The sequence below is a fragment of the Gnatocerus cornutus genome, chromosome 7 (assembly GCF_029298725.1).
Source record: "Gnatocerus cornutus isolate USDA-ARS CGAHR chromosome 7, icGnaCorn1.1, whole genome shotgun sequence".
NCBI classification, from domain to species: Eukaryota; Metazoa; Arthropoda; class Insecta; order Coleoptera; family Tenebrionidae; genus Gnatocerus; species Gnatocerus cornutus.
Genome location: NC_142239.1, coordinates 18,406,647 through 18,426,586, shown reverse-complemented (window position 1 = coordinate 18,426,586; position 19,940 = coordinate 18,406,647). Strand labels below are relative to the sequence as shown.

At 38.0% G+C, this 19,940-nt stretch overlaps 5 protein-coding genes across 5 annotated transcripts; 3 read left to right on the top strand and 2 right to left on the bottom strand.

Moving 5' to 3' along the window:
* Nucleotides 1-126: 126 nt before the first annotated feature.
* ave (sterile alpha motif domain-containing protein aveugle) lies at nt 127-618 on the top strand. Its single transcript, XM_088040840.1, has 2 exons — nt 127-211; nt 260-618. The coding sequence occupies exons 1-2, from the start codon at nt 176-178 to the stop codon at nt 572-574; spliced, it is 351 nt and encodes a 116-aa protein (XP_087896966.1). The 5' UTR covers nt 127-175; the 3' UTR covers nt 575-618.
* On the bottom strand, nt 560-2,458 carry LOC148172036 (uncharacterized). The gene is made up of 4 exons (XM_088040839.1): nt 2,224-2,458; nt 1,386-1,846; nt 1,060-1,340; nt 560-1,012 (listed from the first exon to the last, which is right to left on the bottom strand). The coding sequence occupies exons 2-4, from the start codon at nt 1,844-1,846 to the stop codon at nt 651-653; spliced, it is 1,104 nt and encodes a 367-aa protein (XP_087896965.1). The 5' UTR covers nt 2,224-2,458; the 3' UTR covers nt 560-650.
* Nucleotides 2,459-9,224: 6,766 nt separating this feature from the next.
* On the bottom strand, nt 9,225-13,477 carry SmydA-4 (SET and MYND domain containing, arthropod-specific, member 4). Its single transcript, XM_088040988.1, has 4 exons — nt 13,374-13,477; nt 13,200-13,318; nt 10,627-10,764; nt 9,225-10,580 (listed from the first exon to the last, which is right to left on the bottom strand). The coding sequence occupies exons 1-4, from the start codon at nt 13,392-13,394 to the stop codon at nt 9,278-9,280; spliced, it is 1,581 nt and encodes a 526-aa protein (XP_087897114.1). The 5' UTR covers nt 13,395-13,477; the 3' UTR covers nt 9,225-9,277.
* A 1,081-nt stretch (nt 13,478-14,558) lies between these two features.
* Nucleotides 14,559-16,086, top strand: LOC148172034 (SET domain-containing protein SmydA-8-like). Its single transcript, XM_088041748.1, has 3 exons — nt 14,559-14,610; nt 14,654-15,883; nt 15,928-16,086. The coding sequence occupies exons 1-3, from the start codon at nt 14,593-14,595 to the stop codon at nt 16,057-16,059; spliced, it is 1,380 nt and encodes a 459-aa protein (XP_087897874.1). The 5' UTR covers nt 14,559-14,592; the 3' UTR covers nt 16,060-16,086.
* A 15-nt stretch (nt 16,087-16,101) lies between these two features.
* On the top strand, nt 16,102-17,643 carry LOC148172033 (SET domain-containing protein SmydA-8-like). The gene is made up of 3 exons (XM_088041749.1): nt 16,102-16,353; nt 16,397-16,861; nt 16,908-17,643. Exons 1-3 carry the CDS (start codon nt 16,162-16,164, stop codon nt 17,616-17,618), a joined length of 1,368 nt encoding a protein of 455 aa, XP_087897875.1. The 5' UTR covers nt 16,102-16,161; the 3' UTR covers nt 17,619-17,643.
* The last annotated feature ends 2,297 nt before the right edge of the window (nt 17,644-19,940 follow it).

Genomic DNA, 19,940 nt, shown 5'->3' with positions numbered 1-19,940 from the left:
GCTTTATACTCCAATTTGAATTTGAACTCTAAAATTTAATTAATTGTGCTTTTAAGCTTAAAAAATAAAATTGCGTTAGAAGATATGCAACCAATTATACATAAATGATCATTTGTTGGCACTTCTGACATGTCATTTTTATGTGTCATCTGTCAACTTGACATGTGAGGTTAAAATGGTCGAAGAAACAACAAATACAAATAAACCAAAAGTACGTATTTATTCTTCAAGACTGTGAAGTTAAACTGGCATGTTTTAGGCAAAGGCGGCGAGCAACAAACCCAAATCGGTTTATTCCTGGACTGTGTCAGATGTCCAGAAATGGCTCAGGAGACACTGCACTGATTATTACGGTCTTTACGTGGATAAGTTCGTCCAGAATGACATCACAGGACGCTCTCTTATCCGCATGAACGATAATTCTCTTCTCAGATTGGGGGTCACGGGTGTGGAGCACCGAGAGGCAATCTGGCGTGAAATTCTCAAACTGCGACTAAAGACTGACATTATGGAGATCAGGGACTTGCAGAGGCGCAACACGAATAATTTATATTACGAGTATTCGATAGCATAATTTAATGAACTATACAAAATGAAAATAAATTACTTATAACTTAAGGAATGTTTCTGGAATGGCACAAAAACGCTTTTTACTTGCTGCTGTTGCTGTTGTCATCATTATGAATGCCGCTGTCGTCATTCTCACTGTCTTCACTCATCATGTACTTTTTCAGCCCTTCACTGAGGAGGGTTTTTAGAATTTTGTTATCTTTTAACATGTCAATATCACAATTAGGTCGTTTCCGGCCGTTCTTCTCATTCTCCGTCACGTTTTCATTCGAATACGCGAATCTCTGGAAAAGACTCCCAAGAAAAGGACCCATGGCTAACAACTGCGATCCGACGAATCGCTCAAACTCCAGTCGTTGTTTTTCCAGCTCCAGACGCTGTCTCTCGATATCCAGATTCTCCTTTTGGACCTCCAGGAGTTCTTTCAGGACGTGATTCATATCTGCAAACAACATCTAGAGAGGGTTTTATTGTTTTATTATTTATTACCTGAGTCAGGTTTGGCCCCGTTGGAGTTCTTTGGGGCGTCTTTCTTGTCGGTGTTGTTCGGGGTTTGTACCCCATTGAGGATCAGAAGAGGGAAAGGTATAGAAGGGATGGTACCCTGTTTGTTCTGCGTACCATTCTGTTGATTCTGGAGCGGGACTGTGATGTTCGGGAGGATTTTAGGTAGTGTCCGGGGGTAGGATTTGGAATCGGATTTCTTCCCTTCTTTGTTAGGGGCTGGGGTGAGAGGTGGGGGCGGTACTGTCTCCTCTTCAAACTCCGAGCTGAAACTCGATTTTATTGGTTGAAAAATAATCACGTTATCTTACCCTCCCATGCTATTGGTCGTGTACGACTCCATGTCATCGTTGATATCAATATCATCAACTTCTTGTTTGATGTCTTCACACCTCGGTCCTTCAAAGACATTATCCTTGTAAATATCCTTCTTTTGACCCTGTTTACTCAATATCCTGTCCATCGCTTTGTAGTGTGGCCAATCTGGATCGACAGTTCCAATCCCTGATCCCGATTGGACCGTCCTTTTGATCCTGTGATAGAGGCACTTTAGATTTCTGATTCTCGTCTTGATCTCATCGGGAGTTCTGTAAAAACCACGCTGTTGCATGTTGGCAGCCAAAAGGCGCATTACTGGTTCTTTGCGGTGCGTCAAGTAGAGTTTGTTTTGGATTTGGGGACTCCCCCACAACTGTATTAACAATCTCGTTTCGTCCTCGCGGAAATTCGTCGTACGCTTCTTTTGAAGCGAACGAAAACTTTGCGACTCCATCTGAAGAACACGAGATGTTAGGACACGAGGAAAACTTGCAAGAAATGAAGCAACAAATGGGAAAGAGGTTTTGGTGCACCCCAGGGAACCGTTCTCGGGCCCACATTTTCAAATTTCCAAAAAAAAGAAATTACACAAGGAGCTCTCTCTTTATCAGCGGCGATTAGAGTCAAATAATTAACGACAGTGGTGGGGAGAGCCACCAATAACCAATCACAAACCCCTTTAACACTCTAAAATCGGGCCTTTTCTCGAACCGCCTCCAAAGTCCGCAAAAAATCAATCACTCAAACTGTCATTACCCGAAACTGTCATCCCCATTTCTCGACCTTCACCTCTTGCATTCAACCCCTAGAAACTACCCCATTGTGTATTACCTATAAGCGATCCTCGTCTCCTTCCCGCCAAAAAAACAACACTAATTTTCACTGAGCATCTTTCACTTAGCGCGATTGTTACAGTTCGTGATTGTTTTTTTAGTTAAGCAGCTATCTGAGCTTAAATGTAAGTACAGTGACGTCGTGGTAACTGAGTAGGTAAAGGGCGACAATGGAACTCAACCACCCTACTGAAATAGGATCGATACTTGGATTCGCACAAGCGCAAATCGCCTGCCACTTAAGTACATGGCAAAGGGGGTAAAAACGCGATATTGTTTTTCTTATCGTGATTGGAGAGAGAAGGAGACGGCTGTTGTTTACCGACACTTTTTATTCAAGAAATTTCGGTTTCGGGTGGGCTACGATTAGGTGACAGATGCGATTCTAACGGTCGTAACGGTCTTCGGGAAAAGGAGCTTTTAATGGATTGGGTGTTTACAGGTGGCCTGTAAATATTTAGACGAACTGACGGCCGGAAAAATCAAATCAGATTGATTAGTGAGAGGAATTTGTTAGATGACGATAAAAAAACAATCATAAAGAAGGAAACTTGAACTGATTTATATAAAAAAGGTTCATTTGGCGGATCGGTTTTAACCTGTTTGGATGGATGTTGAGTATACAGAGCGGGGTAGTCAGAGACGGATTTCAAGGAGGGCGCACCGGGCGCTTGGGAAGGGCCCTGTAAAACTATAACTTCACAGTTACTTTAATCACAGCCAGTTTAAAAAAATAGAAAAGAATGGAAATAGAAAAAACACAAATACCCCGTTTAAATCGAGGCAAGTAAGCGGCTTAAACAACTTGAACAGAATTGAAGGAAAATCTGAAGAAAGTTTAGTGCATTTAAGAAGAATATGACTAGAAGAGATCAAATTTGAGAAAATAATTTTGCATAGTCTAGAAAATTCTCAAAATTCAGAAAGAATCTACAAAATTTAAAAAGTGTATACAAAAAATGAAAAGATTTTCTAGAGTCCTAAACAGAATTTACAAACTCTAAGAATAATCTAGAGCTATCAATCCGCCCACCTGTGTAAATGTTCGAACATTTTCGATCATTTTCGACCATAACTCAGTTATTTGTTGTCAAATATGAATTTAAACCCCAGATTTGGAATGTGTGGAAAATTCTGCGTACAGTGAAGTATAGTAACTTAAGTTTACTCTAAAAAATAAGCGAGATATCGATATCAGAAGTTTGGCATAGTTTTAGTCATGAATTTTCGCAAAAAACTGCAAATTTCGACTATTGGAAAATCTAAAAACTATTTCTTATGTAAAAAGTCGCGAGAAAAACGATGCCGCAAACGGCATTCCAATATCTGGAATAGTTTTCGAAATATTGAGCACGAATTGTTTGGAACCTTCAAAAATTTGGCCCTCTGGCGACAACCCAAAAATTCAAACGGCCATAACTCAGTTATTTGTTGTCGGATCTGAATTTAAATTCCAGATTTGGATTCAGCGTGACATTCTGCGTAAAATGAGTCGAAATTTATTGAGTTTACCTACGAAATAAAGAAAGCATTGACCAAAAACTGTTTGGAAGTGGTCATTTTTAGGTGATTTTCAATCACTATTTTTAATGTAAAAACGACGTTTAATACCTTTGTATTATATATCATTCGAAAGAAGAGCTCGAAATCTATCTACTGGCCCAATTTGAGATCTATCAAACAAACGGTTTACGAGTTATGGTCAAAAATAAAAAAATTGAAAATTTTTTATCGATTGAGTCGGATTTTTTTTTCGCAAAAAATCGATTATTGAATTTTGGGCTTTTAAGCACTTTTTCTAACGTAAAATGAGCCGAGAAAAACGATGGCGCAAACCGCATCTCAATATCTCTAATAGTTTCCGAGATATTTAACTTTGAAAATTGGGAAAAATGAGAAAAAATGAAAATCAACTATCCGAAACTTTGATCGACCATAACTCAGTTATTTGTTGTCGGATCTGAATTTAAATCCTAGATTTGGAATCAGCGGAAAATTCTGCGTATACTGATGTGTAATAACTCAAGTTTACTCTAAAAAATAAGCGAGATGTCGATATGAGAAATTTGGCATAGTTTTTTTAATCACAAATTTTCGCGAAAACTTGCAAATTTCGACTATTAGAAAATCTAAAAACTATTTCTTATGTAAAAAATCGCAAGAAAAACAACGCCGCAAACCGCATTCCAATATCTGGAATAGTTTTCGAGATATCGAGCACGAATTGTTTTGAACCTTCAAAAATTTGGCCCTCTGGCGACAACCCAAAAATTCAAACGGCCATAACTCAGTTATTTGTTGTCGGATCTGAATTTAAATTCCAGATTTGGATTCAGCGTGACATTCTGCGTAAAATGAGTCAAAATTTATTGAGTTTACCTACGAAATAAAGAAAGCATGGCCAAAAACTGTTTGGAAGTGGTCATTTTGGGGTGATTTTCAATCACTATTTTTAATGTAAAAACGACGTTTAATACCTTTGTATTATATATCAATTGAAAGAGGAGCTCGAAATCAATCTACTGGCCCAATTTGAGATCAATCAAAAAAACGGTTTACGAGTTATGGTCAAAAATAAAAAAATTGAAAATTTTTTATCGATTGAGTCGGATTTTTTTTTCGCAAAAAATCGACTATCGAATTTTGGGCTTTTAAGCACTTTTTCTAACGTAAAATGAGCCGCGAAAAACGATGGCGCAAACCGCATCTCAATATCTCTAACAGTTTCCGAGATATTTAACTTTAAAAATAAGGAAAAATGAGAAAAAATCAAAATCAACATTTCAAAACTTTAATCAGCCATAACTCGGTTATCTGCAGTCGTATCTGAATTTAAATCCCAGATTTGGAATCTGCGTAAAATTCTGCGTTCACTGATGTATAATAACTCAAGTTTACTCTAAAAAATAAGCTAGATATCGATATGAGAAGTTTGACACAGTTTTTTTAATCATGAATTTTCGCAAAAAACTGCAAATTTCGACTATTGGAAAATCTAAAAACTATTTCTTATGTAAAAAGTCGCGAGAAAAACGATGCCGCAAACGGCATTCCAATATCTGGAATAGTTTTCGAGATATTGAGCACGAATTGTTTGGAACCTTCAAAAATTTGGCCCTCTGGCGAACACCCAAAAATTCAAACGGCCATAACTCGGTTATTTGCAGTCGAATCTGAATTTAAATTCCAGATTTGGATTCAGCGTGACATTCTGCGTAAAATGAGTCAAAATTTGTTGAGTTTACCTAAGAAATAAAGAAGGCATTGACCAAAAACTGTTTGGAAGTGGTCATTTTGGGGTGATTTTCAATCACTATTTTTAATGTAAAAACGACGTTTAATACCTTTGTATTATATATCATTCGAAAGAGGAGCTCGAGATCTATCTACTGGCCCAATTTGAGATCGATCAAACAAACGGTTTACGAGTTATGGTCAAAAATATAAAAATTGAAATTTTTTTATCGATTGAGTCGGATTTTTTTTTCGCAAAAAATCGACTATCGAATTTTGGGCTTTTAAGCACTTTTTCTAACGTAAAATGAGCCGCGAAAAACGATGGCGCAAACCGCATCTCAATGTCTCTAATAGTTTCCGAGATATTTCACTTTAAAAATAAGGAAAAATGAGAAAAAATGAAAATCAACCTTTCAAAACTTTAATCAGCCATAACTCGGTTATTTGCAGTCGTATCAGAATTTAAATCCCAGACTTGGAATCTGCGTAAAATTCTGCGTTCACTGATGTATAATAACTCAAGTTTACTCTAAAAAATAAGCGAGATATCGATATGAGAAGTTTGACACAGTTTTTTTAATGATGAATTTTCGCAAAAAACTGCAAATTTCGACTATTGGAAAATCTAAAAACTATTTCTTATGTAAAAAATCGCGAGAAAAACAATGCCGCAAACCGCATTCCAATATCTGGAATAGTTTTCGAGATATTGAGCACGAATTGTTTGGAACCTTCAAAAATTTGGCCCTCTGGCGACAACCCAAAAATTCAAACGGCCATAACTCAGTTATTTGTTGTCGGATCTGAATTTAAATTCCAGATTTGGATTCAGCGTGACATTCTGCGTAAAATGAGTCAAAATTTGTTGAGTTTACCTAAGAAATAAAGAAGGCATTGACCAAAAACTGTTTGGAAGTGGTCATTTTGGGGTGATTTTCAATCACTATTTTTAATATAAAAACGACGTTTAATACCTTTGTATTGTATATCATTCGAAAGAGGAGCTCGAGATCTATCTACTGGCCCAATTTGAGATCGATCAAACAAACGGTTTACGAGTTATGGTCAAAAATATAAAAATTGAATTTTTTTTATCGATTGAGTCGGATTTTTTTTTCCCAAAAAATCGACTATCGAATTTTGGGCTTTTAAGCACTTTTTCTAACGTAAAATGAGCCGCGAAAAACGATGGCGCAAACCGCATCTCAATGTCTCTAATAGTTTCCGAGATATTTAACTTTAAAAATAAGGAAAAATGAGAAAAAATAAAAAACAACATTTCAAAACTTTAATCAGCCATAACTAAGTTATTTGTTGTCGGATCTGAATTTATATCTTAGATTTGGAATCTGTAGAAAATTCTGCGTACATTGATGTATAATAACTTAAGTTTACTCTAAAAAATAAGCGAGATATCGACATCAGAAGTTTGGCTTAGTTTTAGTCATGAATTTTTGCAAAAATTTGCAAATTTCGACTGTAGAAAAATGAAAGTACTATTTCTTATGTAAAAAATGGCGAGAAAAACGATGGCGTAAACCGCATCTCAATATCTGAAATAGTTTCCGAGATATCGAGCACGAATTGTTTCGAACCTTCAAAAATTTGGCCCTCTGGCAACAACCCAAAAATTCAAACGACCATAACTCGGTTATTTATCGACAAATTTTAAAAAATTATCATATTTTTGGATTCAGCGTGAAATTCTGCGTAAAATGAGACCAAATTTGTTGAGTTTGCTTAATAAATAAACGAGGTATTGGCCAAAAACTGTTTTGAAAACATCATTTTAGGGTGATTTTCAATCAATGTTTTCAAAATGAAAATGACGTTTAATAGCATTGAGTTATATATCAGTCGAAAGAGGAGCTTAAAATCTATCTACTGGCCAAATTTGAGATCTATAGGACAAATAGTTTGCGAGTTATGGCCAAAAATTAAAAAAAATGAAAAATTTTCATCGTTTGAGTCGCAATTTTTTTTCGCGAAAAATCGACTATCGAATTTTGGGCTTTTAAGCACTTTTTCTAACGTAAAATGAGCCGAGAAAAACGGTGGCGCAAACCGCATCGCAATATCTCTAATAGTTTCCGAGATATTTAACATTGAAAATTGGGAAAAATGAGAAAAAATGAAAATCAACTATCCGAAACTTTGATCGGCCATAACTCGGTTATTTGCAGTTGCATCTGAATTTAAATCCCAGATTTGAAATCTGCGTAAAATTCTGCGTACATTGGTGTATAATAACTCAAGTTTACTCTCAAAAACAAGCGAGATATCGATATGAGAAATTTGGCCATAGTTTTAGTCATGAATTTTTGCGAAAATTTGCAACTTTCGACTATTGGAAAATCTAAAAACTATTTCTTATGTAAAAAATCGGGAGAAAAACGATGCCGCAAACCGCATTCCAATATCTGAAATAGTTTTCGAGATATCGAGCATGAATTGTTTGGAACCTTCAAAAATTTGGCCATCTGGCGACGACCCAAAATTTCAAACGGCCATAACTCGGTTATTTATCGACAAATTTTAAAAAAATATCATATTTTTGGATTCAGCGTGAAATTCTGCGTAAAATGAGCCCAGATTTGTTGAGTTTGTTTAATAAATAAACGAGGCATTGGCCAAAAACTGTTTTGAAGACGTCATTTTAGGGTAATTTTCAATCATGGTTTTCAAAATGAAAACGACGTGTAATAGCTTTGAATTATACATCAGTCGAAAGAGGAGCTCGAAATCTATCTGCTGGCTAAATTTGAGATCGATCAGAGAAGTAGTTTACGAGTTATGACCAATATTAAAAAAAAATGAAAAATTTTCATCGATTGAGTCGGAATTTTTTTTTGCGAAAAATTGACTATCGAATTTTGGGCTTTTGATAACATTTTCTAACGTAAAATGAGCCGAGAAAAACAATGGCGCAAACCGCATATCAATATCTCAAATAGTTTCCGAGATATTTAACTTTAAAAATTAGAAAAAATGAGAAAAAATGAAAATCAACATTTCAAAACTTTAATCAGCCATAACTCGGTTATTTGCAGTTGTATCTAAATTTAAATCCCAGATTTGGAATCTGCGGAAAAATCGGCATACACAGATGTATAATAACTTAAGTTTACTCTAAAAAATAAGCGAGATATCGATATCAGAAGTTTGGCATAGTTTAGTCATAAATTTTCGCGAAAATTGCTGTACCTATTTGTCGAACATTTAAATAACCACGGAAACCGTTCATAAACGCAACAACACTCTGGCGAATCTCAGAGTGTTAATCAAATCACTCTGACGTCACACGCTCCAACGACGTCTCACTTTATGAACACACCCCAGCACTGTGTAACTCGCTCTGCGTAACGACCAATCAGAGAGCCGCATTTCAAATTTAGCGCCTACAAAACATTCCCAGTAGGAAAAATAAGGTTTACATAAAGTGACTAAAAAATCAAAAAGCAAATCTAGAGAACCTAAAACAAACTTTGAAACTTTTTTGACATTGACATTTCCACCAAATTGAAAACACTTTTCTTTCGAAGAACACCAAAATAAATCTGACATAAAAGTAAAAATTAGAAGTAGAAATTTGTGACTGACCCTTTAAAACAAGGAAAATGGGGCGACTCAACATAATAAGATCGAACTTACCCCTTTTAGCATTCAGTCAAAGCTCTCAGCCACCACTCTTTGACGCAGCTTCAACACACCGGTAGATTAACTGTTGTGTCAAACACGTAATAAAATGGAGTTAAGACTGACTTGATATTTTAACAAAACGTTTATTATCCTACAAATTATAACAAGAATTTAAATTAGAATCTCCCTAGAATTTTCTCCCAGTCCCTGATTCTGACCAACGCATGTTTGGCAGCCACCCCCATCATCCCCTCGGACGAGTTCTCTGACTCATAACTCAGAATCAAGTTCGCTTCATCTAAATACTTGACAATCTTCTTTAACCTGCTTCTGAGCTCGCTCTTCGTGCTATGAGCCTCAAACTGTCTAGTTAAAAGTATCATCAAAGGAGCGTGCATTTCGTACAAGGTCACTCCTCTGACTCGAGTATAGCCTGGTTCAATCACGTTGAAAATCTTCAAGATTTCTTCACAGATCTGTTGCTTCCGGAGGAGCAATTCGTCGCTGATTTCATCGATCAAATACCCGCTGATCCTCCCGTAGAGTTGGCTTAAAGACAGTTTCACGCTCACGTTTAAGTAGTGTGTCGGATGAAGCACGTTTCTGTATTTCTGCAAGAAAGTCTCCAGCGCAATAACGTCGTTTCCGTCGATGTTCTCCACTTCTTGCGATATTCTGTCAGTGAGGAGTAACATGGATCTTGACGTGATTTTGTATCCAGGACACTTCTCTTCCGTGCATTTCCAATCAGCGTCTGCATCCAGAGGGTTCGTGGACAAAACGAAGCCAGTTCTGCATTTCGGACAGATGAGGGCCCCACTGTAAGTCCCCAGTTCCGTGGGGTCTCTACATCGATCACAACAACATTCAAAGAACTTGTTTTCTAAGAGGTGCTCCCTCCGCTTGAGGGTGCTCTGTAGAGTGTACGCGTAACTCAAAGTGATCATCTGACCGGGGAGGATTCTCTTAGAGGCTCTCACTGTTAATCTAAAAGTGTTTTCTTCATCTATATGGTTGGTGTTTGGTACGCAATTATGCGACATGAGAAACGCGTTCGGGTAAATCCCTCGGATGTTAACACCTTGTTGGCCAATCTCGAAGGAGTTAACCTCAAGAATCCCGCATATACTGTGGATCTCTTCTTCGGAATACTCGATCAAACCCCAATCTTTTCGGATTCGATCGACGACGGTGGCTTGGTTGGTCTTCCACAGCTCTGGAATGTTTCTTCGTATTGCGTTGTGTGTCTCCATGATCATCAACTTGTTGTAGGCTTGAGGATCAGTGTCTTTCAGTAGAAGACACCTCAGAGGAACAATCGCGTTATAATTAGATCTGAGCTTGTCCAAACTGTCGCAGTAAAGAAACCGTGAAGACTCCGTGGCTTTCAGTACTGCACATTCTATATCGGTGTGACCAAACCTCTTCTTCACTCCTCGACATTTCGAAGAGCAAAGTGGCCATCCACACTCTTTACATCTGAAGGAACGCGTTAAGTTAAAATTACAGGAAATGTTGATCTTACTTGATAAATTGAGTTGATTCGAGTGTTTTATAACAACCTAGACATTGTACTTTGGAGGTGGTACAAGGTCCCACTACGATTGGCGCCTCGGTGAGAATTATATCACCTGGTTTTAGATTTTTCCTGGAAACCATATATCTGGAAGAGAGCGCAATACTATTAATTGTTGCATAAACATAAATAAATTCGGGGGAAAAGATACAGTTTAGAGAATAAATTTTATTTGGAGTAAACAGTGGTGTTTCATCCGGTTGTTTCTTGGGCTGGCGCTGGGATAATTATAGATAAAAAAACGGGACTAGTCGCAGTTGGCTTTGAGAAAAGTAATACAGAGTGATTCTTTTTACTGGTAATCAAAGGTGGCTTGCAATTTTTACCGTTGGCTTAGTGAATTCTTTCACTGATTAATGACTCAGCACATGGGCATAGAATCAAGAAGGCGGGTCAATACAATTGGTTTAGGTTGAAAATATTCGTCCAAGGTCACAAATTTAAAAATGTTTATGGTGTAATTCGCTCCTGTTGCAATGGCGGTGTTGTGTGAATTGGGTTTTAGGGTACAAAAGACGATCGCCTAAGATCTGTCAATATAATGTGTCGAAATGCAATTTGTTTGTCACCGTTTTAAACAGCAGTCGAATTTGAGGGGAATTTCGCTTTATTTGGACCATATTTCAGGACTCGCACTGATTATAGTATATCCAGTGAGAGATTGGGAGATTTCGACAGTTGACATATAGGTTGGCAGCAAATTATGCTACAAAATACACTAAAAACACTAAATTCCTACGCAAAATGGGTTGACAGGGTTGTCAGTAACTAGGGTTATTTTATTATTTTAAATTTCGCGCGTATGGTACACTTTTTATTGCGTAGATTTAGTGACTTTTCTGTCATTCAAACTCTTACTGTACGAACTATACTACCGCGGAATCAAAATTTCGAACATCACTTTTTGACATGGCAATGTAAAGCAACCTTTATTGTCATAAGGACTGACATACAATGTCAATTTTGACACTTGCTGTACCGTTTATAAATTTGAAGGTTATAAAGACAAAGGACAGTTTACAATTTTTAAACGTCAATCAATTTAATGTTCGAAATTTTGATTCCGCGATAGTAAATAAGTATCTTTAACACACAACAATTTCATGTCAAAACGGCAAATGTCAAATTCTGGAGGACAATGATGCCAACAGTGTCATATTAAAATTTCTAATTTAGGGTTTCAACTTTAAATAAAAAATAACTGTCAAAGTGGACATTTGCAACCCAAACCGACTGTAGCTATTTGGTTTTATGTTATAAATAAACACTTTTTACACCATTAAAATAAATTTGCTTATTGGCATAATGTTGCAATGCTTATTGGCCACTGATCTGTCATCTATCAAATTTAATTTTTATTCTTGATTTGACAAATTGCGACTACTACAGAAAGTTTGAGCCCTGAGAATGTTTTATTATTGTGGCTAGAAGCAAAACACAAAATAACTTTCATCTTTACGAAGAATATAAAATCGGTTTATGTTGCAAATGTTCACTTTGACATTTATTTTTATTTAAGGTTGAAATTTTGATGAATTGGCTTTGAAAATTTAATTATGATCAGGTTGGCATCAATTTCCCCCAAAATTTGACATTTGTTCATTTTGATATAAAATTAGCTGTGCATCAAGGATTTACATAATTTATTAGTGCGAGAAATAGACATAAATTACAAAATCTAGGGAATTTTGCGTTTGTCAACACGTGGAAAAGGAAACAGTGGTAAATATCATCTACCCGGAATCGAACTTCGACACAATTGACAGTGTTTATTGCCAACTCAAAAAACATAAATTTGACTGTTATTATTGCATGGAATTTGCAAAAGCGTATTGAATCAGCCTCAGTTCGAACGCGAAGTAGAAAAAAATAATTTCGACTCATTTTATTGTCAGAACTTTCACGATTATTTTTTGGACCCCAAAAGCCAATTCACATAACACCGCCATTGCAACACTGAAAAAAATCACCTCAATCCACCTCAACAGTTTTGATGTTTGACAACAACAAAGTGACAGTTTTCGAGAGCATGGCTTGCCAAGATAACTGGTTTTTACTCTTCTATGTCAAGTTGAGACTGGCATCTGTGTCAAGTTACGACACATGTTCACAAGGCGCCAGCCAACTCGATAAGAAATTCTCTCTCTATATTATTGTAGAAATGAAGACACAAAAGACAAAACAAACTAAAGAGACCGGGGTTTATTGTCTTTTTTTTTATTCCACCTGAAGTCTTGAGCCAAACAACCGTTTTTGACACTTGTAATCTTGATTTGAAATTATTACCGGGCAAATATTTTTTTAGAACGATTTATTTATGGTCGACCCGGAAAAGCGCTTGTCCTATTTATTACAATAAAATTTTTGAAAAAGTTCCAAATTGAGGAGGTCGCGGATTTTACAAAAACAGTCGTAAAATAAAAAATATTGTTAGTTTTGTTGACATTTATGTCATTTCAAGTGGTTGTAAACACTATAAATAACAAGCTAGAAAAAAATAGTGCGGACGAAAAAAATATTACCTTCCCATGACTTGTGACCTTTTGATTTCGAAAATTGGACCGTCGTCGATGACGTCCAAGATATCTTCAAAGTTTTCCGAGGACGTCGTCGAATGGGATCTTCTTTTACACGACTTGTTCTAAAAAGAAAAAAATTTCACGTCACCGGAAAATATTGAAAAAAAATCTCTTCACCTTTCCTTTACGGTTGCTCATTTCTCTCACGATTTTTCTTTCTGACTGTCAAGGAGTGAGTCTCGGACCGTTTATTTTGGTCAACTCATCTAACTCGACTAATCTGTTGTAGGAGGAATTATTGTGGACGCCGCCAAAGTTATTTTTAACTAATTCTGTATTTTTGGATGGTTGGCAAATGGCATGCAGTGAAATGACAATAAAAACGAGATTTGTTTACTTTATGCCGATCCAAGCATCAAGTTGAAATATTCATTTATTATGAAAAGAAAACAAACTACAGGTTTATAATGTCGACTCGTAAAGTGGAGGAAATAAGATGCAACTTTGGAATCCTCGAGTTTATTTTGATAAAACGTTTTATCGTCTTCACTGTCGTAAAAATAATAGTGAAACTGGTCGTGTGATGAAACCTTCAAATTTGAATTTCGCGCCGCGCATTTTTCGGGGGAAAACCAAAGTCACCAAAATGGATAACATTTCGCATTGCAAAGAATGTCATTGTAGAGTCGAGGGTGCCAACTTTAAAATAAATCCAAATTACCGCGAAATCAGAACTGATTCACGTTTCCTGCTACTCAAACTTTTCTCGTAATGTAATAAACGGGCTAAAAATAAATAAATAACGCTTTTAACTTTTATAACTTCTAATAATTTGAGGTTTTCGATGAAAGTGGCCAAACCTTGCGTAATATTTCGTAGTACCAAAATTCCGAGATCGAAAGCGTTTCTCTTGTAGTAGACAAAAAATCGAATAAATATTTAACATCTTCATTTTGAAGACAGTACCAACATAATAATACAACTACCAGATCAGTGGCAGCTTTTTGGCAAGTTACATTACTGCCAATCACTTAAATTAATTTTCGATAAATATTTACGTGAGATAAAACCTGCACGAGTCAACTTTTTGTGTGTTTTACAACAAAAAGCTAATTTTACTACTTAAGTTAATGAGTTTAATTTACCCTTGACTTTTGATGAATGTCCTGAAATAAGTTCGATTTACGAGCTGTCAACACTTCGTTAACTACATAATAAAAGAAAAAATAGACTCGGTAAACCTGGGGAGACACCAAAGGAAGATCCGGCAAAGACAATCATGTCAACATTAATAAATTTTCTCCAGAAATAAACTTTGGTTTCCACATTTTCAGGCAGTGGTATTTTTAGCTCGAAAAATAGTTTAGTTTGCGTTACCGAGGCGGCGGGTGTGGATATGGAAGCCTCATACAAGGTAGGTTTCACCAAAACTTCACTTTTGCCATTGTTTTTTGCAGATTTGTTGTGATGACAGTTTGGGGCGCCACCTGGTAGCTACCCGGGTAATCCCCCGTGGGACTGTTATCCTACAGGAGCCCCCTCTGGTTAGAGGTCCTTTCTTCCACACCTACCCTGTTTGTGTCGGCTGTGGTAAACTTCTATCGTCTGGTCATCCCTGTAAGACCTGCGGATGGCCGTTATGTAACGAAACTTGTCAACACTCCTCAGGAGAATGTTTGTTAACAATCCAAAGAGGAACTCCCATCTCTATCAAACATTTCGGTGTGCAAAACCCAAACTACCAATTCGTTGTAATCCTTCGAGCTCTCAGTCTCAAGAAGACCGCACCGGAAGCGTGGAACAAACTGATGACTCTCCAGGGACATTCCATTGATGTTAACTTGGCGCCACCTGGCTTTATCCGACAGTTATTCAAACTGGAGGATTGGTCCCAGGAAGAGATCAAGAAAGTGTGTGAGATTTTAGTGGTGAATGGTCATGAGCTCCCTCTTATTGTTCCGTCCCAGTTGGTTGTTTACCACGAGGTGTCTTTCTTCGAGCATTCTTGTAGAGCGAACTGCACTAAAACTTTCACTAATGAAGGTGACATTATAGTGGTGGCGGCTGAAGACATTCAAGAGGGTGACCACCTCAGTATTTGCTACACTGATCCTCTGTGGGGAGTGGAGAACCGGCGCCAACATCTTCACCAAACTAAACACTTCTGGTGTTCGTGCTCCAGGTGTGAAGATCCCACTGATTTCGGTAGCAATTTAAACTCCCTCAGGTGTTTGACTCCGGAGTGTCCGGGACTTCTTCTCCCGAGAAGCTTTCTTGAAAAAGGTAGTCCTTGGAGGTGTACAACCTGTTCGGACACGACTTCCAACGAGACAGTTGCGATTCTCTCGGAAAAAATTGGAGTCGAGGTGTCACAAATGCCTAAAGACGTGGCGTCTTGTAAAGACTTCTTAAAGAAGTATGAAGGCGTCGTGGCACCCAGTCATTTCTACATGATTGATGTAAAAATGGCGCTGGCGGCGATGCTCTCCAGTGAAAACTACGAGGATTTAAACGATGAAGATTTAGATCTGCTTCTGAAGATCAGCGAAGAAGTGAAAGATGTAGCTGAGATGGTGGCTCCTGCAGAGACACGTTTGCTGGGGTTGATGAAGTACCGAAGAGCAAAATGTAAGATTGAGAAAGGGCGGCGCTGCGAGGAGCCCCAAAAGTTTCTTGAAGCCTTACAGGTAAGAAAAAAAACTAATTTTTTTAAATAACCGGGTTTCTTCAGGTGTCTAAAACCGACTTCTCGGAGGTCCTCCAGCTCCTCTCGCACGAGCCCAGTCTTCTTCCCGAAGGCCGCCTCCGCTTCCAAATCACTCTCGATTTGAATCTCATTGATACCATGTTAAAAAAAAATTAAATAAACACCGCACATCCTCCTTCCTTTTCCACGTCTATTTACGGACGCCACTGTTTATTAATAGTTCCCCACTACAAACAAATTACGTAATTTTATGTCTACATGTTTGGATTGCGTTCAAGTTCAGTCATGGAAGCATCTGAGAACAACTTGCAACTTTCTGCATCCAAATGTGAATTGTGCCAAAAACAAGCAACACGGCGATGTGCCGGATGTCATAAGATTTATTACTGCACCAAAAAACACCAAAAAGAACACTGGAGGAGTCACCGCTCCACTTGTAGATGCTACAAGGTAAAAACGCGGTGTCAAACAGTTAGTTTAATAGTTTTTCCAGGTTGGTGAGACTGTGGTGGCCACTCGCGATGTGGGAGTTGGAGAAGTCGTAGTAAAAGAAGCCCCCTTGATCTGGGGGCCCTCTTCAAACACACTCCCTGTCTGTCTAAGTTGTGGGAAGCGAGTCGATGGAAGTAGGTGCTGTCTTAAGTGCGGATGGCCGATTTGTAGCGAACTGTGCGAAAAATCACCGCGACACCTTCCAGAGTGTAGATTCACAGTCCAAAGAGGTGAAAGAGTCAGAATTGGAGACTTTGAGACAGTCCAACCTGTGTATAAATGTGTACTGATTCTGCGGTGTTTGTACTACAAACAGTTCCTTCCGAAAATCTGGGCGAAATTGGGGAATCTTCAGACGGTGGTACCGACCAAAGAAAGTCTTTTCTTTTCGGATTTCACAAGGAGGTTCTTTAAGCTGTGGTCGTACTCCGTCGAAGACATTCTCAAAGTTAACACAATGATCACGGTACGACTCGAAGCTAATTTCACGTGGTACTAATGTGTGGTTTTAGGTTCACGCCCACGAAGTACCACCATTCGTCGCTATTTATGGTACTAGTTCGTTTTTCACCCACAGTTGCTCCCCGAATTGTACCAGAACCTTCACTGAATCAGGCGAAGTAACCATCTCAGCTATCACCACAATATCAGAAGGTACCACCATGACTCTTTCCTACACGAACCCACTGAGGGGTACTCAAACTCGACGTCACCTCCTCCACGAAACGCGTTTCTTTTGGTGTCACTGCCCCAGATGCGAAGACCCCACAGAATTCGGTACTTATTTCAGCGCCCTCAAGTGTGACTGCGGTGGTCGCCTTCTTCCCGCCTCTTTCACTAACCAGGAGGTACTACCATGGAGCTGCAACAACTGCCAACACTTTATGTCTTCGTATTCCGCTCATGATATTCTTGAAAGAATACAATACGACTTGGAGGAGCTTGATAAGAGTAGCATTGATGAGTGTCGAAGATTCTTGGAATCGTACCTAAGTTATCTCCACGAGGATCATTTCTTTTTCTTTGAAGTTAAGTTAGCGCTGTGTGAGCTGGGGCGAGACAACGTGGAGATGTTAAGTGAAGAAGAGTTGGAGCTGAAGACGCGTTGCTGTGAGAGTGTTGAGAGATTAGTGCGGATTTTGGCTCCTGGAGAGAAAGAAGTTCGTGGGAGAGTACTTTTCGAGAAGAGCAAGGCTGTTGGTGAAGCGAAGAAGAGGTGTTAATAAATAAAGTTTTATTTGTTAGTTATTTATTAGTCTTGATGAGAACAAGCTGAGAAAACTCGTTCAATTCAGAAACTTCAGGAAAATTCAAGTTTTCTTGTTCATTTCATCAAATCAATACTTGAAGGCAGACGCGGCGGTGCCTGTTTGGGCTTCGGAGCCCCGCCACGTGGGGGTGCTGCTCATTACTATTCAGAGTTTGGTATCCAATCAATGAGTTTTAGAAGAAGTACGACTTTTCAAAGTTAAAATAGTTTTCTGTGAAAGTAGAAACTGCAGTTTTTGTAACAAATTCTGAATAGTGTCGTTTAATTTTCCATCAACTCTCAGTTGACCGTCTCAGAGTCAATCTCAATTCCTTCTATCCGTGAAGTTTCCTAATTAGCTTTTTAGTTTAATAAATAATTAACGTGCACTTGATGAATTCTCCAAGTTTTATCTTGTTAACTCTTCATTTGCTTTCCTACGTTCTTCTCCGACTTGAACTTTATTTAATTACACGTCGTTATAAGTCGGGCAAAGCTTGAACCTTCGGTCAATTCCGCCAAAACAACAAAGTCTCTTTAAGGTACATCTGGCTGACTTATGGTCCATTAAGCCAAAAGCTCGTTTACTTGAGCATTCATAACGAGAAAAGCGACGGCGCTTAACCTGAAGACCGAGAAAAGCTTATGAACCAGTAAAACATCGCAGAGGGGGTTTTAAATTATACACCACGTAATAATGAGAGCAATTAGGACACTTCACGCTGCTATTTCGCGAAGAATTACGAATAATCCTGGAAAAGGGGTTGAGGTGGTCTCCTGTGGATTGAGACGGGAATATGTGGGGATAGTGGAAGCATAGACTCCTTTGTGTTTAATTGTAAACAATCCTGTATTCAGATGCGGTTTGGGAACTCGAGGGATTTCATGTGAAGAGAACTAGGAAGCTATGGCCAAAAATTAAAGCGCTATTTTGGAGGAGAAGCTGCAATTTGACCTGGAAATGGGGTTGCAAAAAAATGGCGGAGGCGCCGGGGCACCGCTGTTACATTAACTCCAGGATCTCCGGGGTAGTTCATTCTATTTTAATCAAATTAAGGGAACGTATTAATAACGTACTAGGGTTCAATTGAGATTTTTTTCATTATTTTAACTCAAGAAGTTTTTGAGATATTTAAGTTAAAAGTACATCTAGTTTTTTCCTTGAAATTTTTTTAATTTATTTCAAAACTTCCATAGTCCGGAAATGACAGATCTGAAGAGGGAGAAGAACAGCCAACTGGATAAAACTTGATCTCGGTCACCAGCAATACAACACTGTAATCCGTGAAAGCATAAATTTTATAAATTTCTTATTAGGAAATTTGATGGCTTATTTGCACAGAGACGGACTCCCCGCCCATGCTTGTGCATAAGTAACTCGTAATAAACCTGCATCTTTGCGGACCATGAAAATTTTAATACAAAACGTGAGTTTTACCACTTCTCACTACATGAACTCCGTCATAACTTAGAAATATGTAATAAAATTTTGCTCCAACTGACCCAAACTTTAAACAACTGCTCAGAGCCGGACTATAGAAATTTTCGTTAATAAGACACACTTCACTTCAATTTTTCCAGTAATTTAACATCGCGTCTCAGCCAATTCCGTTGAAAAACTAATCAATTGCTCGAGATCGCTCCACTATAAATCATTGGCCCAACCTGTGAATTTCCCCTCAGTAAAGTATAGTAATTTTATTTATGAGTCCGACCCTGTCGTTGACATAATTCCGGGAACTCGTTAACAAGCAGTGATTGGTCTGAGCCCTCCGAAACAAAAGACCGCAATAAGTTTTCCTTTGTCCGTTTTTTCAGGGGGCTGCAGACATTGTTGTTTATCGTTTTAATTAGAGTGGGGCGATAATTTGGGGATGTTGTAATAAACTGGGACTTTGCAGGTTATATGAGCTTGCATGAGGTGTTAGAGTGTTTGTTTAGTATAACGGAGGAAATGACACGACCTGGACTAAGCAGTGCTACCACCATGCGAAAAAACCAAGACCTTCTAAACCGTTCTAAAGACAAAAAACCGTAATTTGCCAATTCACCGCGAACTTTTTTCGTGAATTTTCTAGTAGATTGGCAATATTTATTTTTGTAAAGTTTCCGCAATTAATAACAACGTCAATATTAAAAGTGACCGCAAACTCACATGTTCATTAAAACGCGGATGTTTATAGAACTGAAAAACTAATTCTATATGTTTGTACAATATTCAAATATTGTATCCAATTACCGTGCTATACCTTGACCTTGCGGGACAAAAATTGCACGTTTTCCGGATAAACACCTG